The sequence below is a fragment of the Natator depressus genome, chromosome 7 (assembly GCF_965152275.1).
Source record: "Natator depressus isolate rNatDep1 chromosome 7, rNatDep2.hap1, whole genome shotgun sequence".
In the NCBI taxonomy this organism is placed as follows: Eukaryota; Metazoa; Chordata; order Testudines; family Cheloniidae; genus Natator; species Natator depressus.
This window is the reverse complement of record NC_134240.1, coordinates 33,461,519-33,486,934: the sequence shown is the minus strand read 5'-3', so window position 1 is coordinate 33,486,934 and position 25,416 is coordinate 33,461,519. Positions and strand designations below refer to the sequence as shown.

General features: G+C 58.2%; 3 protein-coding genes across 8 annotated transcripts; 2 read left to right on the top strand and 1 right to left on the bottom strand.

Annotated features, from left to right (window-relative positions):
• The first annotated feature begins 555 nt into the window (after positions 1-555).
• Positions 556-7,066, top strand: LOC141990642 (adenylosuccinate synthetase isozyme 2-like). Of its 5 annotated transcripts, none has more exons than XM_074958092.1 (13): positions 558-595; positions 1,098-1,200; positions 1,844-1,912; positions 2,248-2,298; positions 2,562-2,628; positions 2,947-3,054; positions 3,318-3,399; positions 3,749-3,875; positions 4,649-4,803; positions 5,031-5,155; positions 5,426-5,523; positions 5,922-6,071; positions 6,462-7,065. In XM_074958092.1, exons 4-13 carry the CDS (start codon positions 2,271-2,273, stop codon positions 6,512-6,514), a joined length of 993 nt encoding a protein of 330 aa, XP_074814193.1. In that variant the 5' UTR covers positions 558-595; positions 1,098-1,200; positions 1,844-1,912; positions 2,248-2,270; the 3' UTR covers positions 6,515-7,065. The 5 variants fall into 5 exon arrangements, with proteins under 5 accessions (XP_074814194.1, XP_074814193.1, XP_074814191.1 ...); XM_074958090.1 differs by lacking the exon at positions 558-595 and adding an exon at positions 762-962 and having other exon boundaries at positions 6,462-7,066; XM_074958093.1 differs by lacking the exon at positions 1,098-1,200 and having other exon boundaries at positions 556-595.
• Positions 7,067-7,656: 590 nt separating this feature from the next.
• On the bottom strand, positions 7,657-10,370 carry GNG3 (G protein subunit gamma 3). The gene is made up of 3 exons (XM_074959811.1): positions 10,177-10,370; positions 8,649-8,754; positions 7,657-8,350 (listed from the first exon to the last, which is right to left on the bottom strand). Exons 2-3 carry the CDS (start codon positions 8,745-8,747, stop codon positions 8,222-8,224), a joined length of 228 nt encoding a protein of 75 aa, XP_074815912.1. The 5' UTR covers positions 8,748-8,754; positions 10,177-10,370; the 3' UTR covers positions 7,657-8,221.
• Positions 10,371-11,641: 1,271 nt separating this feature from the next.
• Positions 11,642-21,271, top strand: BSCL2 (BSCL2 lipid droplet biogenesis associated, seipin). Of its 2 annotated transcripts, none has more exons than XM_074959810.1 (11): positions 11,642-11,708; positions 12,285-12,886; positions 13,333-13,414; positions 16,653-16,796; positions 17,306-17,440; positions 17,853-17,950; positions 18,221-18,362; positions 18,680-18,755; positions 18,931-19,014; positions 20,498-20,587; positions 21,099-21,271. In XM_074959810.1, exons 2-11 carry the CDS (start codon positions 12,681-12,683, stop codon positions 21,254-21,256), a joined length of 1,215 nt encoding a protein of 404 aa, XP_074815911.1. In that variant the 5' UTR covers positions 11,642-11,708; positions 12,285-12,680; the 3' UTR covers positions 21,257-21,271. The 2 variants fall into 2 exon arrangements, with proteins under 2 accessions (XP_074815911.1, XP_074815909.1); XM_074959808.1 differs by having other exon boundaries at positions 18,928-19,014.
• Positions 21,272-25,416: the final 4,145 nt, after the last annotated feature.

The following is a 25,416-nucleotide window of genomic DNA, read 5'->3' as shown; positions in this document are numbered from 1 at the left end:
GGGACTGGGATTGTGGCAGGGACTGTGCATGGTTCTGTTTAGTTAGAGCCTGAGCTCTGGCAGACAGAGAGGATTAGTCTGAGGCTTGGAGTTCCCCTAGTCTTTCCACTGGAACCTCTGGGTGCTGCCGCAACACAAACAGCTACTGCTATGGGGCTGAAGCTTTCCTGGGTACAGCCATTTTAGTCTGGTTTCAGAGTAGCAGCGGTGTTAGTCTGTATTCGCAAAAAGAAAAGGAGTACTTGTGGCACCTTAGAGACTAACAAATTTACTTGAGCGTAAGCTTTCGTGAGCTACAGCTCACTTCATCGGATCCATTTTAGTCTGTGGAAGTGAAGTTGGCTGAAGACCACCATGTTATTCGTGGCCAGGCATTGATGATGCGTGATGCTGCCATCTAATTTCTGGGACAGAACCTGTTCTGGATGCTGCCATCTTGGTTACTGGAACGGAAGCTGCCCAAGCGGCCGCCATTTTAGATCGTGTAATAGAAGCTACCTAAGGAGTCGCCACCTTGGATTCTGGATTGGAAGCTACCCAAGGAGCTGCCATATTGAGTCCTGGAATGGAAGATGCTTGAAGTGCAGCTTGCAGGGTAGGAATACATACATGCATGCACGCGCCCGCATCCATCCTCCGTGCCGTGTCATGTTGGTTCTCTGAAGTGATAGGACCCTGGGCGCCGCCATGTTGGCTCCGGGCGCTGAAGCCGGCCTGGGCGCCGCCACGTTCCCCTGTGTTTGGCAGGCTAGAGGTTGCGCATGGCTGGGGCAGAGGGCGCGGGGTCGGGCTGGGGCCAGCAGAATGGGGATGGAAGCGGGGGGAAGCGGCCCCGGCTGGCGGCGGAGCCGGACCGGGGAAACCGAGTGACCGTGGTGCTGGGGGCACAGTGGGGGGACGAGGGGAAGGGGAAGGTGGTGGATCTGCTGGCCGTGGACGCCGACCTGGTGTGCAGGTGCCAGGTGAGAACGGGGGGCTGCTCTGCGGCCCCGGGTGAGCCCGGGGCGGGGAAGGGGCTCACCATCGGGGCGGGCTTAGGGTGGGGGTAGCTCCTGAGACCCCAACGCCCCGTCCTCCTGACCGCCCTGTCCCCGCAGGGGGGGAACAACGCGGGCCACACCGTGGTGGCGGGGCTGGTCGAGTACAATTTTCACCTGCTGCCCAGCGGGGTCTTGAACAGCCATGCCACCTCCTTCCTCGGTGAGTGACCCCCCGTGCACCCCAATATCCCCCTGCAGCCCCACCTTGACACCCCATCTCCTTCCGCAGTGAGTGACCCCAATGCACCCCAATATCCCCCTGCATCTCCACCCCGACACCCCACTTCCTTCCTCAGTGGTTACTCCAGTGTACCCCAATATCCTTCTGCATCCCTGCCCCCAACACCCCCCCATGTACTCTAGTATTCTCCTGCCTCCCCACCTGCAGTGCTCAGCTGCCTCCTGAGCCACCATGCTACCTCCTTTATCAGTGAGAGCCGTCCCTACACCCCATATACCCCAGTATCCCAATATTCCCCACCTGGCACCCAGCAGGGGCCTGAACCGCCATGCCGCTTCCCTTATCTGTGGAAGACCTCCCTACACCCCATCTTCCCAATTGTCCTGCGGGGGCCTGAACTGCCATGCCACCTCCTCATCGCTGAGTGACATCCTCCACTTGCATATACCCCATATCCCAGTACCCCCTGTATCCCCATCCTGACCCCCAACACCCCTCCAATAGTCAGCAGGGTCTTGACCTGCAATGCTATCTCTGCACTCCACATCTCTACTAGGCCCTTTGCCCCTCACTCAGCCTCTTGCACTCTAGCCTGTGACCCTTCTGCTGGGTGTCTTTCCAGGGAACGGAGTGGTCATCCACCTGCCGGGACTCTTTGAAGAAGCTGAGAAGAACCTTAAGAAAGGGCCTGGTGAGTGACCGAACCCAGCCACCCTGCTGCCCCCTCCCTCGGAGAGAGGGTCTGGGGGGCAGGACTCCTGGGTTCTAGGAGGGCAGTGGGGTCTTGTGAGTTAGAACCAGGGTGGGAGTCAGGACTCCTGGGTTCTATTCTTTCCCCGGGTACATAAAGGCACGGTAAATAAATCCCAGTTCCCACGCTTTATAGCAGGGCTGTCAACTGGCCCCCTGCATGGGGATGGGAGGCTCAGGCCTGGCATGTAGAGTAGTCTAGGCTGCGGGGGTCCAAAGTGGGAGGCCTAGGGGTGATCCTGGCTTCCCACGGTGATGTGTTTTCCTTCCCCGCAGGTCTGGAGGGCTGGGAGTCCCGCATGGTGATCTCAGATAGAGCTCACATTGGTAAGTCCAGAGCAGCCAGCAGGGGACGCTGTCTGCATCCTCTGGGACCTCTCCTCCTACCCTTGGAATGTCTCCTATCAAGACCCAGGGGCACTGGGCCCATTGGGAGGGGATGCCTCAGGCAGGTGGAAGTGGGGCGTGGGGGGGTGAGTTGAGCGGGCTGTGTCAGCAGATGGGGAGGGGGCTGGTGGGGGCAGTGGTAGCAGAGGGTTTGGGGTGTCCCTCCCCTCTCACCTCATCTCCCATTCTCTCTCTTGCCACAGTATTCGATTTCCACCAGGCTGTGGATGGGATCCAGGAGCAGCAGCGGCGGCAGCAGGATGGCAAGAAGTGAGTGGGCGTTAACAGCTGGGTCCCCATTTGGGAGGGACAGGAGGGATGAAGCTGGGTCTGGGCCTGGGGAGGATTGTGGCTGGGTCCCCTGGAGCAGGGCATTTCCTTAGGGGTTCCCCTTGGTCACCAATGGCAGTGGCTGGGCTGGGGTTGGGAGGAGTGAAGGCTGTTTCTGTGGGATTCCCATCCCTTGGTGACAGGGCAGCTCCTCTCCCTGCAGCCTGGGCCAGTGTGGGGAGCATCCAGTCTGGCTGCAGCCTGGCAGGTAGGAGGAGCTCCCACCACCACCCAGCTCTGACTCTGCTTCCCTGGCAGCCTGGGCACCACTAGGAAGGGCATCGGCCCTGCCTATGCCTGCAAGGCTTCCCGCACCAGCCTGCGCATCTGTGACCTCCTGGCCGACTTCCATGAGTTCTCCAGGAAGTGAGTTGCGGAGGGGGGCGGGGGGTGGGATGGAAAGGAGGGGAGCAATCCTTTCAGGAAGATGCCCAGGGGCCCCCGGGGATCCATTCATGCCCTCCAGTCCTGGGGCCCTCCCAGGATGCCCTGCCCCTGCCCTGGGGATCTGTTCACAGATCACACCCCACATGGCAGTGCAGGGCTTGGGCGTCTGTGACCCCAGGCAGTGCAGCGGCGTTTAAGGGTGCGCTTGTGGGCTCACTAGTCCCCATCTCTCTCTCTCTCAGGTTCAAGGTGCTAGCCCAGCAGTACAAGGCCACGTACCCGGCTCTCACCATCGACACGGAGGCCGAGCTGCAACAGCTGAAGGTGGTTGAGGGCCCCAGTGATGCCCCCCAGCTGTGAACCACCCTCCCCTCTGCCCCAGAAATAACCCTTCCCCCCAGGAGTCCCCCACCTGGCTGAGAACCAACCTGCCCCTCAGAAACACCACCTTCCCCTCTGGGGATCCCCTACCTGCCTGAGAACCACCCAGGAATTCCTCCTTGCCTCCAGGGTTCCCTACCTGGGTGTGAACCAGCCTCCCAGGAACTGCCCTCCCCTTCCCCTGGAAATACACCCTGATCCACCACCTGGCCGAAAACACCCAGTGTCCTTGAGTAGCCCCAGAGACTGAGTGGTAGCACCTCACCCATCTGATCCCAGCATCTCTCCCCAGGTCTATGCTGAAAGGATCCGGCCCCTGGTGAAGGATGGTGTCTATTTCATGCACCAGGCCCTGCATGGGCCCCCCAAGAAGATCCTGGTGGAAGGAGCCAATGCTGCCCTGCTGGATATTGACTTCGGTAAGTGTGGCACACTGCCCTTATGCCCGGTGTACGGTGGGTGAGGCCCCCTGCCTCTGTGCAGTCTCTAGGGAGTGCCAGGCCCTGAGCTTAGCTTTTCCCAGGGCAGCCTCAAGGCTCCAAGTCTTGGGTTAGCCATGAAAGCAGGGCTTAAATCTGAACCAATATTGGCAGAAGCTACTGCCGTACTTTCTCCATGGCTTCCTGGAGCCTGTGTCTGTCTGACCCTGCGTGTGCTCTGCCTGGGGCTGCCAAGATCACCCTCTCTCCTCACTACCCCTGCTCCTTTGTCCCTAACTCCAGCCCTGGTGCGTTCGCTGTTGTGCTTTGCTTCAGGTTTCCATGGTCTCTGCAGGGCCCTCCATTCATCTGGGCTGACTGCGCTTAGCTCTGGATAAGCTATCTGGGCTGGAACCAATATGGTTGTGTGGCACCCAGCCATCCCTTCTCACCCTCCTCAGAGGAGGAATTAACCCTCACCCCCAGCAGGGAGCAACACAAAGTGAGTAGGGAAACTGAGTCACATACATTGTTAATAAAAATAGCACCAAAATTTCCACATTTTGCACCCCTCCCTGCTCCATGGGGCTCCGCACAGCAAAAGCAGTGGGAGCCAAAGAGAACACCTTCTGATCACTGCAGTGCAGGCTGGGAAGAAAGAGTCCTCATCACAACTGGAGTCTGGGGCTGGGATAGTGGTGTGTGGGCTAGGATAGTGGTGTGTTTGCTGCCACCCCCTGCTTAGCTCACTCTGGCCTCTCCTCTCTCCCCAGGGACATACCCGTTCGTGACATCCTCAAACTGCACAGTAGGGGGCGTCTGCACAGGCCTAGGTGTCCCACCTTGCCACATCGGGCAGGTGTACGGGGTGGTGAAGGCCTACACCACCCGGGTGGGCGTTGGAACCTTCCCCACTGAGCAGGACAACGTGAGTGTGCAGAGTTGGTCTGAATGACCAGTTGCGGAGTGGGGGGACATGTCCCCTGATGCTTATGGGTAGTCCCAGAGAGAGGGAAGTGGGATTCCGTAGGATTCCCCCTGAAGGGACAGGGAGGACCCTTTGGGCCCCCCCTGCATCCCCCAGGGAGCAGGGAAGATCCTGGCCCTCTGGGGTCTCAGGAGTAATGGCCTGTCCCTTCCCCTTTGGCCCCACAGGAGATTGGGGAACTGCTGCAGTCACGGGGCCAAGAATTCGGCGTCACCACAGGCCGCAAACGCCGCTGCGGGTGGCTGGACCTGATGCTGGTGAGATATGCCCACATGGTCAACGGATTCAGCGCGTAAGGGCTACATCCCCTCCCCCACTGCGCCCATCTCACAGCCTCAGTAACCCGCTCCACACCCACCCTGCCATCTCCTCCCCCATTACCCACAGCCTCACTAACTCCCCACCCACTCTCCAATCCTCCCCTCCCATTGTCCCTCCCTTCCTACAGTCTCACTAACCGTTCTCACCTCATGCACATCCCCCCTCCACCATCAGTCACTGCCTCCCACGCACGCTGGTCTCGCTCCTCCCCGGCATAACCTGCCCCCTGCTCTCCCTGCAGCCTGGTGCTCACCAAGCTGGATATCCTGGACACCTTCCCGGAGATTAAGGTGGGCGTGGAGTACCGGCTGGAGGGGAAACCCATTGCCTACTTCCCAGGTGAGCCAGTGGCTGGGTTACCCCATGAAGGGGAGGTATTGCCCTTTCTTCTGCCTTCCCCACAATGAGAGGGCAGTGGCTTCTGAGCCTCAGGCCTTGTATCCTCTGAGCTTGGGGGCGGGAGAGGCTCCTGTAGGGGGAGTGGTGCAGGGCTCCAGGGGGGAGGGACTGAGCCATCCCTGGGTGGGGACATTCTTAGGGAGTGCAGGGAGCAGAGCTGTCTGAGGAGTGGGGGGCATGGGGTGGCAGGACTGCCCTGGGAATGAGGTGGGGGAAGGGGCTTCCTGGGACAGGGGATAGGGGCTCCTTGGGTAGTAGGGGCTGAACCACCCTGGGGTGGGGAGATAGGGGCTCCCTTGGGCCCTGCAGCAGCCAGTAGGCCTCTGTGCTCTCCGCAGCAAACCAGGAGCTGCTGAACAAGGTGTCAGTGGGCTATGAGACGCTGCCAGGCTGGCAGTGCAGCACAGAGCAGGCCCGCAGCTTTGCCGACTTGCCTCCGCAGGCCCAGAGCTATGTCCACTTCATCGAGCACTACCTCGGAGTGCCAGGTACGTCCACAGCCCTACTGAGCTGCCTGCTGGCCTGGCTCACAGCCGCAGCATCAGGGCCTGGGGATGGGCATGCTGGGTGCCCCCATCGGGATGCTGTGCAGTTCCCTGGAGAGGGGATGCCGTGGGACATGGGATCTGCCTCTCTCCTCCCACAGTGAAGTGGGTCAGTGTTGGGAAGTTCCACAAATCCTTCATCAAGGTTTCTGGAGCCTCCTCCTCCACCCAGGCTGTCACTTGGGGAAGGAAGTTGTTCTGTTGGGGGGTGGAGAAGATCAGCCTTGCATCTGTGTGGTGGGGAGGGGCAGGGGAATCTGCTCTGTGTGGGGGAGGGATCTGCCCCACAGGGCTGGGAGTTCCCAGTTCTCACCCCCATCTCTCCTCTCACAGTGAAGTGGGTCGGCGTCGGGAAGTTCCGCGAATCCATCATCAAGATTTTCTGAGCCTCCCTGGCTGGCCGTCAGTCGCAGGGGCTCTGCCCCAAGACACCCCCAGCACACAGACCGTCAGCAAAGGATCACAGGGACCAAGGGGCTGGGAGCAGCCCCACACATGCCTCTCACTCTGCCATGCACCCCCCTGCGCTGTGGGGGGCTCCACCCCTCCTGGGAGAGAGTGAATTGTCCCCCATTCCCCCTGTGCTGCCCATGCTGGGGAGCCCTGGCCTGTGGTTTACAGGCCTCCTGCCACACTCTGCTCCCCCATGCTGGAGGCTGGGCTATGCAGCTGCCCGCCCCCTCACTCCAGGACTGTGCCAGGTGGGCTGTGCTCACTCCACGAGCGGGGCCCCAGCCCAAACCCAGCTCCTGCTCCACCTGTCACTCCTGCCCCCCATGGGGACAAAGATCTCCCTGCCCTTCCCCACTGGGAACCCCTGTCTCCTCTCCCGCCATGCCTGTATCTCCCTGCTCTGCCCCCCCACTGTGGGAAGTCTCACAGCTGCTTTTTCACTGTATAGAAATAGCTATAAAGAGCCATGATTTATTTTCACCATGAGCCCAATGCTGTCAGTGGGGAGTGCGATAGGACTGGGGTGGGCACTGTCTGCCACTGTCAGGTGAGGGGGCCATGCATGTCCCAGCACTGGGATGGGCTGGTGGGGAGTGGAGGGGTGCCAGGTGCTGTTTTTGGGGGTGGGTGGATTATTGTGTGTGTAGGAAGCCACTGAGCTTCCCCAAAGGCTGGGAATTGGACAGGGGAGTAGGGGGTGTCCGGGCTGCTCCCTTCCCTGCTGGGGTCTCTGATCCAATCTCCGCTGGGATGGTGACTGGCTCTGGGGACTATATCCTGGGCATCGCTCCCACCACTAGGCCCCATTGCTGGAGGCTGCCTACTCCCCATACAGACTGGGCAGCGTCCCAGCTGTCAGCAAAGCTCCTGGTGCTGCCCCTGGCCCCCACTCACTGCTCAAGCTAGGCCCCTAGTCCCAAAAGTGCCCCCTGCCCACCCCACAAACAAGCCCCAGCCAGCCTCTTCTGATGGCACTGCCCATGCCCACCCCATCCCCCCAACCCAGGCCCCCTAGTGCCAGCAATACCTCCAGCACTGCCCCTGGTGCCACAATAACACTGATGCCACCCCAGGCTCTGTGCCTCCTGTTACTTTATTCTCAAGGTCTCAGTTTACATTGTCTGGAGTGGCTGAGCCCTGCAATCTGGGCACTGCCCTACCAGCCCTGGGGGTAGGGGATGGGCCTCTTTCCCCCTTTGGCACCCAGGATCAGCAGGCTGGGAGCTGACACCCTTCCCCTCCAATGGAAATGGGGTGATTTGTGGCCGGTGTGACACTGCTGGGGATGGGCCTGCAGCTTCAGCTGCCCCAGGCCTGGAGAGGGGAGCAGGTCTTGGTGTGACTCCTGCCAGGGTGAGGTGTGATACCCCCTCCTGATTTGAGGTGTGTGGGGTAGGGGTGGGGCGGGTTCCGCCTGAAGGGGAGGGGCTTTGGGGACTTGTGCTCAGGGTAGGTGCCCTGTCTGTGGAAGTTTGGGTGGGTGGGGGAAGTGGTTCCAGCCAAACACCCAGCTCCAAAGCTGGTTTTGGGGAGGTCAGGCCCTACCTGGGAAGTCCTGCCTGATCACCCGGGCAGGGTGTGGGGAGAGGCTAGGAGTGGGGGTTATGGTGGCTGTAGCTGAGGGGTGGGGCAGGTAGGGCTCAGAGCAGGGCACAGAAGAACTTCTTCTCACGGAACGGGTTCTCGGAGGTGGGCACCGGGGTGATGAGTGGGTCTTCACAGGCGTGGGCATCACAGTATGTCATCAGGTCAGCTGCTGCCTTGGATACCTGCAGGGAGGGGAGGGGTGAGAACTCTGCAGGGTGGGCCCAGCGGGAAATGCTGTAGGGAGCAGGGGGAGCTCCCAGCTACTCCAGCCTTGGCCTCTCCTAACAGGGGGCACTGGCTGTGGGGGGTGGGGGAGAAGTCCCCAACTACTCCAGCCCTGGCCTCTCCCCACAGGGGACGCTGCAGGGAGTGGGGCAGGAGGACGGGCTGTGGGGGGGAGCTCCTCGCTACTCCAGCTCTGGAGGTGGGTGGGGCCCTTTTCTGCCACAGTAGCTGTCAAGATACCATCCCAGTCCCCACCTTTATCCGGCACATGCTGGCCTCAATCTTGAGCTGCTCCACCATCTTGCGGGCCTGCCCGATGCTCATGGTACTGTTGACGGGGGTTTCGCCCTTCATGGGGACCCTGTAGAGGGAGAGCATAGGTTGGGCTCAGCCCGGGCCAGGGTCATGGGGCGCCTGGGAGCCTGTATCCTGGAGTGTCCTGACCAATGGGGTGGGGACAACTGCCCCTGCCCTCAGCTTCTTTAGGTCACTCCTAGCCCCTCAGCACCGTCCCCAGCTGGCGATGGGTTAGAGGGAGCTCCAATCCTGCCTGGCCTCAGCTCCTCCCTACCAGCTTCCCCCAGTCTGCCCCACCCTCTCCTGGTCCAGGCTTTATATCCCTGACCCTGGCTGTCAAGTACTTCCCCTATAAATCAGAGCTCCCAGCTGCCTGGGGCACCTGTATCCCCAATCTTGGTTGCCCAGGACCACCTGGCCCATGGTTAGAGCGTGTCCTGACAGCCCCAGCACCCCTAGTTGGAGCTCAATCCCCTTGGGGAGGGTGTGGCAGGGGGTTGCTCCAGAATAACAGTTCCAATTTGCTCCAGTATGGCTACTCCTGCCCTGGAGAGATTGGGGAGGGGTCATTGCCCATGCGTGGGGGGGTCATTGCCTATGGGTAGCAAGGTATCATCCGATGGCCAGGAGTGCTGGATGGCTAGGGGCATTGTTCTAAGTATATGAACTGTTCCTCTTGAGTTTGGGGGAGGCAGTAGATGCAGAATGGACTGTCCTGTCACCATGGTCACTCAATGCTGGCGGCTGCCTGCCCAGGCTGAAGGGTGGGATTGTGTCTGCCCAGGGCTCAGTCCCAGGGAGAGGGGAGCTGAGGGGACCATCCCTGAGCCCGCCACCCCCCTTGTATCCCCAGGATCTGGCACAATGGGCCCTGTGCTGCCCCGCAGAATTGTCTCCTAAGACCCCGGGCTCCCAAATCCCAGACTGACCTGAGCACCAGTCTGAGAGGCAGGAGCTGAGTGCCCCCTCCCAGCTCTAGCCCATCTCTGAGCCCCTTTGCCCCTTGCTGAGCCCCTTTTACCCATCTGAGCCGCATCCTCGAGCCCCTCACTGTCTCTGGAGCAGCACCCGCTTCCCCATGGCACAGTGCTGGGCGCGGGTGCAGGATGACTAGCCCAGCCCTGTGTGCAGACAAAGGGGCTGCTGCTTGCTTTGCTCTGCTTCTAACAATGCCAGCAGCCCACTCTGCAGCTGCACCCCCCAGCGCATCTGCCCCAGCCCATAAATGCAGCGTCCTTTCGATCCTGCCCTTTCTCTCTCTGCAATATGCCTTGGGCGCAGATGGGAGAGAACCCTGTCCCCAGCCCCCGTTTCCCGAGGCAACGGCAGATCGGGGGCCCCATCGACCATCCAGACCCACATGGGCCCCGACGGTACAGAGACGCTACCAGGTGCCCCCTGCCTCCCACCCCCCATCGAGGCTGGCTGCCCCTCTGGGTACCCAGGCACGCCCCAGTGGCCAGTCAGGGCACCCCTGAGCACTGACCTTTGACGGTCGCTGCCAGATCTGGAGAGACTCTGGGATGGGCTCCCCTGTGTGCCCAGGTGCCCCGGGCGCCCTGCAGACGGCTCCGCTCCCTGTGCCTCCTCCGGGATGCAGCTAATTCAATGCGCCCGTGGTACCTTGAGGATGCTCAGAGCCACTCGATACTGGGAGCGGACCATACCCGCTCTGGGGGAGGAGCGCACGCCCAGCAGCGCCCGGCTGAGCTCTGGCTCCTTGCCCAGGCCCCAGGGGCCCCTGGTGCACAGCCCCAGGCAGGGCAGGAGGAAGGGAGCGCGCGCTGGCGGGGAAGAGCGCCCCAGGAGGGGGCCAGGCAGGGGCTGGGTTCCCGGCACCCCTGCACAGCTGCTGGTGGTACAGGCCCGCAGTAGCTGCAGTGAGGATAAAGTCTCCCCACCACACTCATTTGGAAATCTGACATCAGGGGCTACACCGGACAGGGGGGCTGCTACTATGCCAGGTTCTGAGACCCTCTCCAGGGCGCCTGGGGCTGGGCCAGTGCCTGGAGTGTGAGGGGGTGGGGAACAGGCAGCGGGGTTCAGCCCTGCTGGGGACTGGCTGGTTTCACACCTGAGAGCCCAAGGATAACCCCAGTCTAGGGAGAGGGAAACTGAGGCACAGAGAGGGGACCAGACATACCTGGAGCAACCCAGCAAGTCTCTGTCAGAGCCAGGGGTAAAACCCAGGAGTCCTGGCTTCCAGCCCCCCAGTTCTCACCAACAGACACAACTCCATTCCCCCAGAGCTGGGAACGGAACCCGGGAGTCCTGACTTCCCAGTCCCCTGCCACGTACCTGGGGTGGCAAGCAGGCACCTAGGACTGGCCCAGCTCTGTGTGGCTGGGCCCCAGTACAAGCCCTGCTGCCCACTCCCCTGCTCCATCTTACTCTAGAGCATTGTCTGGGGGGAGGCCTTGAGGAAGGGGAGGGGGTCTCTCTGAGGGGGGTCCCCAGAGTCGGAGGGGTCCCTGGGGAGAAGAGCAGATATACTCGGTGGAGAAGGGGGGCAGGGGGATCTTACTGTGGAGGACATGGCATGGACGTGAGAGGGGGGTCTCCCTCCGGGGTGGGGGGCAGAGTCTTGTCTGGGAGCCCATCATCCCGGGGGGGCGGTCTGTCTGGGGTGGGTCTGGTCTTGCTGTCTCTCGGGGGCTGGAAGGGGCAGGACCCTGGGGGCTGCGCGGGGGGGACGGGGACAGGGACACTGGGCTGCGGGATCCCTCTGAGAGGGGCTGTCCCTGGAGTGGGAGGGGCATCTCGGTGGGGGCAAGGACCCGCGGGGTGTCTCGGGGGGCGGGGCTGGCCTACGGGGGAAGGGAGCGTTCGGGCTCGTTCGGGGATCGCGTCACCATGGAAACAGGGAGAGGTGCGTCTTTAATTACGTGACGGACGGGCCTGCAGTGGGAGGAGCTTTTCCCGGCCCCGCCCCGCCCCGCCCCGCCCCGCGCAGTCTTTGCCAGCTCTCACTCACTCCCGGAAGAGGCGGAGCAGGAGTAGCCGATCCTGGACCGGGAGGTGAGAGACGTGCCGAGACCCTGGGACCGACCGGCTCCTGGTGCACCTCGCCCGGGCCTGGAACTCGGGGCTCCGTGGTTTCTGCCTTGACCGCCGGGCCCCACGCCGCACCGGGCTGCAGTAGAACCCAGGAGTCCTAGCTCCTCCCCCCCCCCCCCCCCCCATTAGACCCCCTCCCAGGGCTCGGAAAGAACCCAGGAGTCCTGGTTCTTAGCGCCCTGCCCCTCCCAGAGCTGGGGAGTCCAGGCTGCAAATGCCACCTGCTCTAATCACTAGAACCCCCCCCCCCCGAGTTCTTGGATAGCATTTCTCACAAGTAGAACCGGGAGTCCAAACTCCCAGCTCCACTCCAAAGCCCTCCTGTTTGCCTGAGACTAGAACCTAGACATCTAGTCCTGCTCCCCACCCCCTTTCCAAGCTACTAATAGGCCCAAGCATCCAGACTCCTAACACATCCCTTTCCCCCTAGGCTGGTGCAGAACCCAGGAGTCCTAGCTCCCACTCATGCAATCCTAGTCTAGACTCCCCCATGTGGTTTCCACGCTGACCCTGTTTTTTGTGTCCTTTCTTCCTCAGATTGGCTCTGGTCTTTGGCCCCTGTGGCAAAACTCCAGTGTGTGACCAATCCCAGGGCAGCCCTGCGCCAAGCCTGTTGGCATGGCCCTGCTCACCATGTCCTGGTGCCAGTGACTCCTGTGGTACCCTCTTCCATGGCTAGAGACAATTACTGGAAAGCCAAGCGGCGCAGACGGGCCAGCCAGCCTGCCCTAAGCCAGTGCCTTTTCCCTGTAAAGGAACCCCTGAGCCTGGGCCCTTTCCAGCTGGGCCAAGAGGACTCTCCAGCAGCCTGAGCCATTTTGCAAGCACTCGAGCAGGCACTGCCGCTCCATTTCCCCCTTCCTCAATACAGGAGCTGGGGGCTCAGCTCCCCCGAGACGCCAGTGCGTGGCCACCCAGGGCCCCTGTGCCGTGATGGGTAGTACAGGGCCTTTCCTGCAATGGGCCCAGGAGGTGGCCGCGCTGCTGCTGCTGCGGGTGCGGCGCACGGTGCTGCAGACAGCTATCCTGCTTTGCGTGCTGTTGCTGCTGCTCTGGGTCGCGGTCTTCCTCTATGGCAGCTTCTACTACTCCTACATGCCCACTGTCAGCTATGTCAGCCCTGTGCACTACCGCTTCAGGTGAGTGGGGCACCCCTGGGAGGGGCCGGGGCACCCCTGGGAGGGGCCAGACCCCCCTGCCTCCTAGGATGGGACAGATTACTTAGGGAGGCTGTGGAAGCTCCTTCACTGGTGGTTTTCAGAAGGAGGCTGGAAAGCCATCTGTCTTGGATGGGTTAGAACCAACAAATGCTGTATCTTGGCAGGGGGTTAGACAAGATGACCCTTGCGGTTCCTTCTAACCTGTGGTTGTAGGATTCTGTGCACCACCTGAGCACTGCTCTGGGCCAGATCTCCTGGGCCCCTCCCAGCCCACACACAGCTTTCTGGGGCTGTGGGTGCCTCTGAGCTGGGGCCTGCTCCCAAGAGTAAGGGGCTGAACTCCTGCAGTGGAAGGGGTGGGGGGTTGAAGCGGTCTGGGGGAGCTGGTGGCCACTGAACATGACCCACTGCCTTCTGTCTCCCAGGACAGACTGTGGCTCGCCAGGCCCTGATCTCTGCTCCTTCCCCGTTGCCAACATCTCCCTGGTCAAAAACAGCCGGGACAGGGTAAGTGCCAGTAGGCGTGAGGCAGACCACTGTCTGTTAGCTCCCTGGGGTTCTGGCCCCCTGGGCACCAAATGGGTTTGATTCTTTTATCTGGGACCAGCTGACAGCAGTGCTGGGGGGTGAGGTTAGGGAGCAGGCTCCCTGTTCTATTTCTGAAACACTCTCCTTGCAGTGGGCGGGGCTCTGGGATGGTTACATAAGAACAGCCATACTGGGTCAGACCAAAGGTCCATCTAGCCCAGTATCCTGTCTTCCAAGAGTGGCCAATGCCAGGTGCCCCAGAGGGAATGAACAGAACAGGTAATCATCAAGTGCTCCATCCCCTGTCACCCATTCCCAGCTTCTGGCAAACAGATGCTAGGGACATCATCCCTGGCCATCTTGGCTAATAGCCATTGATGGACCTATCCTCCATGAACTTATCTAGTTCTTTTTTGAACCCTGTTAGTCTTGGCCTTCACAACATCCTCTGGCAAAGAGTTCCACAGGTTGACTGTGTGTTGCGTAGAAAAAAATACTTCCTTTTGTTTGTTTTTTAAGCCTGTTGCTTATTCATTTCATTTGGTGCCCCCTAGTTCTTCTGTTATGAGAAGGAGTAAATAACACTTCGTTATTTACTTTCTCCACACCAGTCGTGATTTTATAGACCTCAATCATATCCCCCCTTAGCCGTCTCTTTTCCAAGCTGAAAAGTCCCAGTCTTATTACTCTCTCCTCATATGACAACCATTCCATACCCCTAATAACTTTTGTTGCCCTTTTCTGAATCTTTTCCAATACCAATATATCTCTTTTGAGATGGGGGGCGACCGACCATATCTGCACGCAGTATTCAAGATATGGGCATACCATGGATTTATATAGACTTGGGCAATATGCTATTTTCTGTCTTATTATCTATCCCTTTCTTAATGATTCCCAACATTCTGTTGGCTTTTTTGACTGCCGCTGCACATTGAGTGGATGTTTTCAGAGAACTAGCCACACTGACTCCAAGATCTCTTTCTTGAGTGGTAACAGCTAATTTAGACCCCATCATTTTATATGTATAGTTGGGATTATGTTTTCCAACGTGCATCACTTTGTGTTTAGCAACATTGAATTTCATCTGCCATTTTGTGGCCCAGTCAGCCAGTTTTGAGGGATCCTTTTGTAGCTCTTCACAGTCTTCCTGGGATTTAACTGTCTTGAGTAGTTTTGTATCATCTGCAAATGTTGCCACCTCCCTGTTTACCTCTTTTTCCAGATCATTTATGAATATGTTGAATAAGACTGGGCTGAGTACAGACCCCTGGGGGATAGCACTGTTTACCTCTCTCCATTCTGAAAACTGGCTATTTATTCCTACCTGTTGTTTCCTATTTTTTAACGAGTTACCGATCCATGAGAGGACCTTCCCTCTTATCCTGTGACTGCTTACTTTGCTTAAGAGGGACCTTGTCAAAGGCTTTCTGAAAAGTGTGATGGGATCTCTGGGGTGCAGCCTGGGACTGTGGGACCACTGTGCCCTCTTAACTCTCCAGACTGGGCTGTCTCTCACAATGCTTTGCTAGTGACAAGCAGCAAACCCTTCCAGGCTCTGTTATCACTCAGCACAACTGCACGTGGAGCCCCACATGCAGCCAGATTGCATGAATGCTCCCAGAGCCACTCATGAATCACACAGAGAAAGGCACCAGTGCCAAATCCGCTCCCAGCCTTGCACCTCAGGAATATACTGTCTTGCACTGTTCAAGATAAGCAGTGCAGGTTTATTACTTGGTTCATCACTTCATCAATGGAAAGAGGATACACACCAGCCTTTGTAAACCTGAGCAGATCTACCAAACACTTCAGGCAAACTCACTGGTAAAGATAAACAGTAAAACAACTTAGATTTTAAGTGAGAGGCAAAAAGTCAGCGTTAGTTACCAAAATAAAATGTAAGCACACAGTCTAAACTCTCAACCCTATTAGATTGGATAACATCTAGACTAAGCAGTTTTTCTCATTCCACTGGATATTGCAGTTCATAATATACAGGTTTTTCCTTTAAACTTTGGGCCAGTCTCCTCTGTTAGACTGAAGACTTCCAGTGCCCTTGTTGCTTGCAGCATAGGTGGGGGCAGGAGAAAGGCCCAGCATGCGGCCACTGTGTTCTGTTCTGTTACCCTTAGTCCATGATATGCCTGGACTTGTGTTTTTCCAAGCACGTCTGCTAGGCATTGCTGAATCCACAGGCAAGGTTGAGCCATTCCCCTGGTTTGACCTTATGCAGGTGAGTCATTGCATTGTAGCTCCCTTGCTGGACAATGGCTGTTGATTTTGTCTGATACCTGCCCGGGCATTGGTTACTTTCCTTGCTGTTGTCTCTGGGGACCTAATATCTGGCTGATTCCCCAACTTATAACATGTTTTACTGACAACCATACAACACAATCTCATAACTTCATATGCACTAATGATATACATACTTAGATAGAACAGTGACTTTCAGCAGATCATAACCTTTACCCTGATACCTTACATGCCATGCTGTGTATTCAATATAATTATATATAAATGAGGAATATGGGGATTACAGGATGCTCCCCCAAGGTATAGAATGTCACACTAAGTACACTGTATCCACTGGATTCCCCCTTGTCCACATGCTTGTTGACACACCTCCCCCCCCCCCCCACACACACACAAAGAATTCTAGTAGATTGGTGAGGCATGATTTCCCTTTACAAAAACCATGTTGACTGTTTCCCCCAACAAATTATGTTCATCTCTGTGTCTGACAATTTTGTTCTTTACTATAGTTTCAACCAGTTCACTTGGTACTGAAGTCAGGCGGCCTGTAATTGCTGGAATCACCTCTGGAGCCCTCTTTAAAAATTGGTGTCACATTCGCTATCCTCCAGTCATTTGGTACAGGAGCTGATTTAAATGATAGGTTACAGACTACAGTTCGTAGTCTCCCCTGTTCATCTCAGGGGGCTCTGGGAAGCTGTGAGGAGAGGCTGCCCGCTCCATCTCTGATGCTCTCTCCCTGCAGCGGGGGCTCTGGAACGGGATTAGGAAGCCTGCCCCCAAACATCTGATGTACTCTTCCCACAGCAAGAGGCTCTGAGAGCTGGGGAGCAGGCTCCCCGCTCCAGCTTTGATGCCCTTTCCCTTCAACTGTGGGCTCTGGGAAGCTGTGGGGCCTTTAGGGTGGTTCGGGAGGGGCAAGCAGCACCCCCTTTCTCTGATGCCTCCTGCTGTCCTGTAGGTGCTGATGTATGGGCAGCCTTACCGCATCTCCCTGGAGCTGGAGCTGCCTGAGTCGCCTGTGAACCAGGAGCTGGGCATGTTCATGGTGGTGATGTCCTGCTACACCAAGGGTGGGCGCATCATCTCCTCCACAGCCAGATCGGTGAGTCTGCTGCCCATGCAAGCCCCCTCTCTGAGCCATCCACTCCAACGTTTCAGGGCCACGCACACCTACAATCCTGGCCTTGCTGCTTCGCGTAGAGGCTCCAGGGAGGCTGAAGTAGGGCTCCCCATGGCAGCTATTCCACCCCTAGCCAGGGGCTACAGTGACACTTTGGGTAGTATGGCAAAGGGAGCTGGCAGTCAGGACTCCTGGGTTCTATCCTTGGCTCTAGGAGGGAGTGGGGTCTTGAGGATTAGGCAGGGAGAGCTGGGAGCCAGGACACAGGGGTTCTATTCTGTGCTCTGCCACTACCCCTGTGCAGTCTTGGGCAGTTGCCTTCCCCTCTCTGCAGTGGGGCTGAAGTCCTGGAGTCCTCTCTGAAATGCTGGAAGATCCTTGGGCAAGAAGCAGCTCGCTGCTGGCAGTGCCCCTAATGGCCACGGGGAGCTGGTGGGAGATGCTGGGGGCTGGGCTGGGTTCAGTGCCAACACTGGCTCTTCTCTCCCCAGACCATGCTGCATTACCGCTCAGGCCTGCTGCAGACCCTGGATACCCTGATCTTTGCTGGGCTCTTCTTCGTGGGCTTTGCTGAGCAGAAGCAGATGGTCGAGGTGGAGCTGTTCTCAGACTACCGGGAGGACTCGGTGAGGGAGGAGGCCTCTTCTGCATTAGCTGCCTGGGCTGGCCTGGCCTGGCTGGCCTGGCCTGGGCTGGGCTGGGCTGGCCAGAGCCTCTGCTCCCCAGTGTGGGAGCTGATTGCCAGGAGTGTCCTGGGTGCCTGGCATAGAGACCCTCCCTTTTGCCTGCAAGTAATGGCTCACCTTCCTGTGTGGGTTGGGAGCATGAGTGCAGGGGGGGAGCGTATTCTCGGCTGTCCGAGTTTGGTGGCTGGGAGTTACTGCAGCTCTGTCTGGTTTGGTCGGGAGGGTCACATGCCCTGGCTGTCTGAGTTGGGCACTGGAGCATAAGGCAGATGTATGCCCTGCTGTCTGGGTTGGGGATCTTGTGATGGCCCCACCTGCAGCTCTGACCCTGACTGTCCTTCCCCACCCCCAGTATGTCCCGACTGTTGGAGCCGTGATAGAAATCCAGACCAAGCGGATCCAGATCTACGGGGCACAATTGCGGATCCATGCCCACTTCACAGGCCTGCGGTGAGGATTGGGGGGGTGCCACTGGTGGTGGGGGGAGGGATGGGACTGTCCAGTGCTGGGGGCAGTTCCTGGTGCTAGGGGACTGCAGTGCACTCAATTCAGCAGTCCCACAAAGCTGATCCCTGTAATCTGCCCCATGAATGATGCTGGGGGGCCCGTGGGTTAGGGAGAGGGCCCATGTGTTAGGGGAGGGGCCTGTGTCTGGGATGGGGAACACTGGATCGAGGCTGCAGCCTCCTAATGCTCAGGCTCCACCCCCTCTTGCCCCAGGTACCTTCTCTATAATTTCCCAGTGACCTCGGCCATCCTGGGCGTGGCCAGTAACTTCACCTTCCTCAGCGTCATCGTCCTCTTCAGCTACTTGCAATGGATCTGGGGCAGCGTGTGGCCCCGGGAGCCCCTCTCGGTACAGGTGAGAAGGTGGCTCCATGGCTAGGGGAGCAGAGGGATGGGGTAGGGCATTGAACAGGGGCAGTGTGGGGGTGAGGAAATTGGGGGGGGGGGGGTGGCAGGCTGTGGAGCAGGAGATGTAGCCCATGCAAATAAGAGGGCAAGTATCTGTGCAGCAGGGTAAGGGGATAGTGCCTGGGGGGAGTTGGGGCAGGAGGCTATGCCCCACCATGCAGTTGGGGGTATGGAGCCCTGGTGGGGTGGGGGTGGCATTAATGGCGTTGCCTGGTCCCCCCCCCACTTTCCTGTCCCCTTCTCTCCCCCCCCACCCCCCCCCAGGTGAACATGCAGGGTGGGGCCAGCCTGCAGCAGCGGCAGGAGGAGGCACGACGGCGCATGGCTACCCCCAGGCCAGGTAAAGCAGGTTTAGGGGGGAGAGTTGGCTCTCCCTTTGTGTGGGGTTGGGGGGGGTTCCCATTTGTCTGTGGCTGGGGCGGGGGGGTCCTACTACTCTCACCTGGGAGGGGTGGTGCTGACCAGGTCTGGTCTTGGCCTCAACCCCTGCCCTGATGCTCTCTGTCCTGAAGCAGAAGACCAAGAGGAGCTGACAACACCACAGCCTGAGGCCATGGGGCTGGGCGAGAGTGACCAGGAGAGGGTTCCCCAGGGCACAGGTACTGACAATTCCCTTCCAGCTGGGTCTGGGGGGGAGGAGCCTGCGGCTGGGCTGTTCCCTACCTGCTGAGGTGGGGCTTGGGCAGGGAGGCAGGGCTGTTCTATTAATTTAGATGGACCCAAAGAGGCGAAGGTGTTAATGTGGCTCTATCGCTGCTCGCCACTGAATAGTGTTAACCAAGACTTGGGGGCTGGAGTACAGAGCCCTCAGCCTGCTTAGCCCCAAACACCATTACAGTCCCCTGGAAACCCTTCGTTAACCATACAGAGCAAGGGAAAGGATTTGGAATGTGAAGGGTTAAGTCAGGCTTGCGTTGTAACAACATCCCTTGTTCTCCCTCTCCAACTGGAGAGAGGTTTTGAAAGACACCCCCCCCCCCCCCAATCTTTGCACCAGGGATAGAGGGCGGTAACTGTCCTCTGGGAACAGAGAGAACGTTGTTGTTGCTGTTTAAAGTCCAATCCTGTTTCCTAGAAGAAAAACCAGCGGGGAAAGAAAGGGACAGCAAATGCAGCTTCTGCTTCTGCTGCTCCTCACCTGCATCTACTGCTGGCAAACACAGACACAGCCACCCGTGCCCGTCGGCTGTTCTGACCCGTGTCTGGGCAACTCGTACCAGGGTTGGGCTGTTCGGGGCAGTACTTGTAGCTGGTCACAGGCTTACAGCAGTGTTGCAAAATATGCAGTCTTAGCCAACTAAGCCAGAAGGCCAAAGGAGAGGGATATGCAAGAGAAGGAAGGAAAAGGACCTGTGAGGGGGTGGGGGTTGGGATTCAGTCAGAGCCAGCTGAGGTGGTGACATCTGGATCCCTCTGTCTGGTCAGGGTATGTCTCAGGATCAGGAGGTCAAATGCCCAACAATGGACCTGGGGGTCCCAGCAAACAGTGTGGGTGGTAGCCATGATGGTGAAGCTCCCTCCTTCCTGCTCTTCTATCTGTTAGCCAGCATCTGTCTCCACGCATTTTCCCCCTCCTCACCCCCAGCGTCTCTTCCTGAGGACCCCGAAAGGCAGTGGGGGGTGGCCCAACCCATCCCCTTACGTTTTATTTACCCATTAGCCTTAATTTCTGCCACACCAATTTGGATTGGTTAATTCTTGTTCCCGCACTTTGGTTTCAGGCATGATTTTCATGCTCCTCTTGAGTCACATCAGTAGGTCTCTCTGAGACTCGTTGAGTCTTATTGCGGGTGCCCCTTTCCCATGCCCAGTTACTGCTACCGATTAGGGGGACAGTTTGTATTTCCTTTTCCAGTGAGGGTACGTTTGAAGGCCCAGTCATTACTGCAGGATCCCATGAGCCCACCAGGGAGAGAATGGAGCCTTGGCCAGTGCGGCCTGTTGGCTACGCTAGGAGTGGAGGAGGGGACAAGGCCCTGTAACCTGGTCTGTCTTGGTGCTTTGCCCTAATTGCTATGCAAGGGGGCAGGACCCCAGGACCTAGCCCTGCCTCTGACCTGTGCTTCTCCCCTTCCCCTGCAGCTTCCCCCGCACAGCTACCAGGCGAGGTTCTGGAGACCATTGGCCCTGTAGGGGGATCAGCCCAGGCTAAGGAGCTGGATCTGAGTGAAGGTGGGTAACACAGTTCCCCAGCTTCTCCCCCTGGGGGCTCCAGGCTCCACATAACCCGACCCCTGTGCACCAGATCAGGGGATAGAACCCAGGTGTCCTGACTCTTTCCACTCTGCCCCTGCCCCAACCCATTAGCTTCCACTCCTTACCCACCGAGCTGTGGTCCAAGGCTCCAGCATCCATCAGGGCACCTAGAGACCCTCTGTACCCAAGCAGGAACCTAGAACCTCACTATGCAGTAGGGCTGAGGGTGGGGGGTGCAGCTGGGAACAGCTTTGTAGTGGGGAGTGGGCTGTCCCCTGCCCCTTGCCTCTATGGGAGATGGGCTTTGTCCCCTGTGGGCTGTCCGTGTGCCCCTTGGGGGTAGACAGAGGGTCCAGCCCCTGAAGGAAGGGATGTGTCTGCAGGACCCCTGCAGCTTCCTCTTGCTGGAGCCTATGAGAGCCCCTGCCCCCCCCCCCCCCAAATATTGTTGCTCTTCTGGGATCTCTAACTGTCTCTTCTCCTGCAGAGACTGAGTTCGAGTCAGTGGATGAGTCCTCCCTGTTCACAGATGCCAACTACCCGCCCCCTACCGCGACACTCCTAACGCTACCACAGCTGGGAGAGGGGGCTGAGCCCATCCCAGGGGCTGAGATCCGTCAGAGACACATCTGCTCCAGCTCTTGAGGGCACCATGCTCCCCCCCCCCCCCCCCGCAACCAAAACAAAAAACGCTAGCCGTGTTCCCTGGGCTCCTAGCTCATGTTTACATTCCAGCTTCCTGGCCCCCACTTGGAACTGCTGTAATTTTAATAAACCACCTGCTAACGGACCCAGGCTGCTGGCGTGGGAGTGGGGTGGGGGTAGGTGCAGATGTTGGGGCTGTAGGGCACAGGAAGGCTGGGGGCCTCTCCACGGAGGTGAGGGACTAAGTCCCTGTGGTGAAGGGCTGAAATGAGTTGTGCTCCGTCTCTTGCTCCTTTACCAGAAGAGGGACCCCTCCCTTCATGATGAGCTGGACTGGGGTCCCCCTGGCATCCGTGCTCCCAAACAGGGAACCCATGGCAGCAGGAGGGGAGGCCCCCCCAGCTCCCCCATTTTCTTTCCACAGCCACACCCCTTCCTGTCTGCTGTGCCGGCACATGGGCCTCATCGAAGCCAGATGGGAGGGTTTCTCCCCACCCTCCTGAACTGAGCTCACTGCAGCTGGGAAGCCGGTGTGAGCTCTCCCGCCTGGCTTGTGTGATGTCTACATTCCAGAGGGCTCAGTAATGGCGGGGCTGGATTCCGGAGAGGGCTGTAAGCTTGGCAGGGGAGATGTCTGCTCCTGGCATGCTGCTGCCTTCACCTCTCACCCACCCCTGTGGGCACCTGGCAGCTGCAATGAGTGATGCATGGTTCAGGGCCAGGCTTCTGAGCTCAACCCGTACATCCCGCCACCCCACCCACTCACAAACTCCTTGCAGCCTTTGCCCTCGTGGTGGGAGGAGAACATTGTAGCTGCCAGACTGTCTTTCAGCTAAGTAGGTGGGGAGGGGGCAGTGCAATGGTGCTTTCCCAGCGTAGGAGCTGCACTCGTTTGTCCCCTGTTCGCAGGGCTTGGGGGGGTTGGCCATCTGGGGGGGCACATCTACCTGCAACTCCTCAAGGCAGCTCCAGCTGTACCCCTGCCCCCTTCCACCAAGACCAGCTGTACTTTGGGGGCAATGTAGGCAGCAGGCACCTACACCACTTCCTGTCTCTGGACCAGCTATGAGCTTCTGGCTGCCCTCCTGTAGGCCATGCCTGAGACTGCTCTGCCTGCCAGCCTAGGTAAGCAGCCCCACCCAGCAGGGCAAGAATCTGCTCTCCTTGTGCCCCTCACCCACCCCCTTTGGGCCTGGGGGCTTCAAGGAGTAGCTTCACTGGGGAGTTTTTGCCCCTGTAGGGAGCTGGGTTGCAGGTGGCAGAGCTGGAGGGGGATGGAGTGGCAGGGGACGGGGGGAAAGAAGAGCTCTGAGTTGTTGCCCTGGAGGTAGCCCATCCACTCCACAAAGACTGTAGAGGAGCCACCACTGCCCTGTGCTCAGGTTGACCATGGCCTGGTGCCATCAGCCCAGTTCAAGCCAAGCAGAAGGGGGCTGAAGGCTGCTGTGGCCATGGCTGCCCTCGCACCCTGTGCTCTCTCTCATCCTTGCTGCTCCAGTCTGTCACTTCGATGGCAAGAGCTTCCCTACCCAGCCCTAGCCAAAGACCCCAGACTGCTAGCCAGTGCGTGGCCCAGCCCTCCTTGCTGTCTCTGGGGTGGCCCAGGCATGGGTGCTGCTGGTTGGCCAGTTGTGGAAGGAATGGGAGGCACAGTCCCTCTCCTGCTGTGGGGTGTTCACCCCTCTAGGCCTTGGGTGACATATGAGCCTGAAGCCCTTTCCCTTTCAATGAGTTGGTGGGGGCGTAAGGTCCCTTTGTAAATGCAACGTGGGCTGCTAAGCCTGTGAGGCGCGTCTGGGAATGTTCCCCTATCCAGCTGCGTCGTCGATGGGGCTGGGCAGTCGCCAATGGCCCCACTGTAGGTGAGCTTGCGTGGAATAACGTGCTTTGGTGCAACCAACTCAGCCCGTTAACAGCAGGGACCTGGGGGAGGGGCAGGCTGATTCTGTCACCAGTGCCTACCTAGCCGCTGGCTGTCCAGCCCCAGCTGCTGCTGAGGAAGGTGCAAGAACGCCCCAGTAGCAGAGGTAGAGTAACCTACCCCCAGGTTAGGTCACATCTTCTGCAATCAGCTTGAGCCCTGACACACGAGCGTTTCTCTCCATTCCCAAATCTTTGCTAGGATTAAGTACCCAACTCTGTCTTATCCTTGGGTGGGCAAATAGAGCTCCTGGCATGGGGGGAAATGGCAGGGGACAGTGTGTGGGCACACAGCCCCTGGCATGGATGGGGGGGGGTTTGCAGAATCCTGTAATGGAGGCTGGGAAGGTGACACCCAGGCAGTTTTTAGGGGGAAGGGAGGAATCCAAGGATGTCCTGGGGGTGCAGTGGGAGTGAAGGCTCTGTCTATGAACCGCTCTTCTGCCCCACCCCAGAGGTGTTTGTATCTCAGCACCTACAGTCCCTCTGCTTCAGGTTAGTGATCAGTTTGTTTGGAAACCTCGGCCTTATCTCTGCACCAGTGAAGTTCAGCTTTGACTCTGCTAGTGTTATTGAATGGTGCTGCCCCTTTACCATGGGGCAGGTGCTCATCCCTGTCTAGGCAAGGTTAAGGCTAACTGCTGGCTGGAGACATGGAGTGAAGTGAAGACGTGGTTGTCTGGCTCATTGCCCCCCCAAAATGGACCCTGCTGAGGGGTCTTGTTCTCTGCACCTACAAGCTCTGTTTTAGACCATGTTCCTGTCATCTAATAAACCTCTGTTTTACTGGCTGGCTGAGAGTCACGTCTGACTGCGAAGTTGGGGTGCAGGACCCTCTGGCTTCCCCCGACCCCGCCTGGGCAGACTTGCTGTGGGAAGCACACAGAGGGGCAGAGGATGCTGAATGCTCCAAGGTCAGACCCAGGAAGGTGGAAGTTGTGTGAGCTGTGTGTCCTGAAGACAGTCTGCTCACAGAAAGGAGACTTCCCCAGAGGCCTGACTGGCTTCGTGGGGAGCAGTTCCAGAGCATTGCCTGGGGCCTCCCTGACAACTGGTGGCAGTGGTGGGATATGAACCCATGCCCCTGAAGAGACTGGAGCCTCAATCCAGCTCCAGCGCTCAATAGAACTGGGTTCTACCCCCACCTTGGCCACAGTCCCCTTGGGCAAGTTGGTGGCCCTCTCTGTGCCTGGGCCCATAAAGCACTCTGAGATGTGCTGGATTAGAGCTAGGGATGGCTGGATTGGGCTAGTCACATCCCTAGGAGGGCTTGCAGCAGTATAATGATAGCAGTGTAAAAACACCTGCACATTATACCAGGACACCACTAAGCTAAGCCACCTTGCTCAGAAACATCAGTGGGCCATGCAGCAGCAAGCCACTGCTAACAGTACCAGCATATGTTTTAAACAAGTGACTTTTTGTCTTGTCTGTCTGCCCTCCCTCCCCCTGGGTTCATACAGTACCTATCACAGTGGTTGTGGTATTAGGGCCTGTGCCTTTAAGAGCTTCCCAAACTGTGTGGGTGGGCTGCTGGGAAGCTCTCCTTGTTTTGCACAGTCAGTTGGGGCTGGACACAGACAGAGCTTTTACAAACATCTTCAGCAATGAGTGATCCCTGACTAGCAGTGGAGTCCTGGTCCAGAATCGGGCCCTGCTGCATCATCTTAAACCAAGTTACTAATTACCCTAAACAATGTAAAGACCAAAGCAGCCTGGTTTTACATTAAAAGTTACCGGACAGTTCTAATGATGCTTCTCCAAGCCCGCAGCAGGTGAACACAAAGCTCTGGAGAGACCTCCGTTAATTAATTAACTCAGGTGCAAAATTTACTTCTCTCAGCACTGAGATGCAGCTGTCTCTGGAGTGGAGTGAGGGGGCTGTTTCTAGAGGGATCCCTTGCCCAGCATGGAGACACAGTTGCCTCTAGCATAGCCCAAGGGGGTTGTTTATGCAAGGCTCCTTTGGCTGGTGCTGAGATGCAGATGCCTCTAGGGTGAGGTGTGCAGGGCTCCAACATTGCCACACTTAGTGTTCTTTTTAAATCTTGTGATTTGGGTTGCCTGACTCATGAGTCTGTCACAGTTTGGAGTTTCCAGCCTCTCACTCAATCTGTGTTAAACCACAGTTGGCTGCTGCCAGCTGACTGGGCAGAGTCCTAGGTCCGAGCCAAGCTGCAGTAACCTGGTTTTTATTAGATTCGGAGCGTCCAGGGCAGCGTGTCACTTTTAAGCCAGAG

What these genes read in the sequence shown, in the direction of transcription:
- BSCL2 (XM_074959808.1), top strand. Translation starts at nt 12,681, where the DNA reads ATGGGTAGTACAGGGCCTTTCCTGCAATGGGCCCAGGAGGTGGCCGCG. An exon ending in TCTCCTCCACAGCCAGATCG is followed by an intron (nt 16,797 to 17,305) that starts GTGAGTCTGCTG and finishes TTCTCTCCCCAG; the next exon opens with ACCATGCTGCATTACCGCTC. An exon ending in CATGGCTACCCCCAGGCCAG is followed by an intron (nt 18,756 to 18,927) that starts GTAAAGCAGGTT and finishes TCTGTCCTGAAG; the next exon opens with CAGAAGACCAAGAGGAGCTG.
- LOC141990642 (XM_074958090.1), top strand. Translation starts at nt 762, where the DNA reads ATGGCTGGGGCAGAGGGCGCGGGGTCGGGCTGGGGCCAGCAGAATGGG. An exon ending in ACCTGGTGTGCAGGTGCCAG is followed by an intron (nt 963 to 1,097) that starts GTGAGAACGGGG and finishes CTGTCCCCGCAG; the next exon opens with GGGGGGAACAACGCGGGCCA. An exon ending in CCATGCCACCTCCTTCCTCG is followed by an intron (nt 1,201 to 1,843) that starts GTGAGTGACCCC and finishes GTGTCTTTCCAG; the next exon opens with GGAACGGAGTGGTCATCCAC.
- GNG3 (XM_074959811.1), bottom strand. Translation starts at nt 8,747, where the DNA reads ATGAAGGGCGAAACCCCCGTCAACAGTACCATGAGCATCGGGCAGGCC. An exon ending in CCAGCATGTGCCGGATAAAG is followed by an intron (nt 8,351 to 8,648) that starts GTGGGGACTGGG and finishes CCCTCCCTGCAG; the next exon opens with GTATCCAAGGCAGCAGCTGA.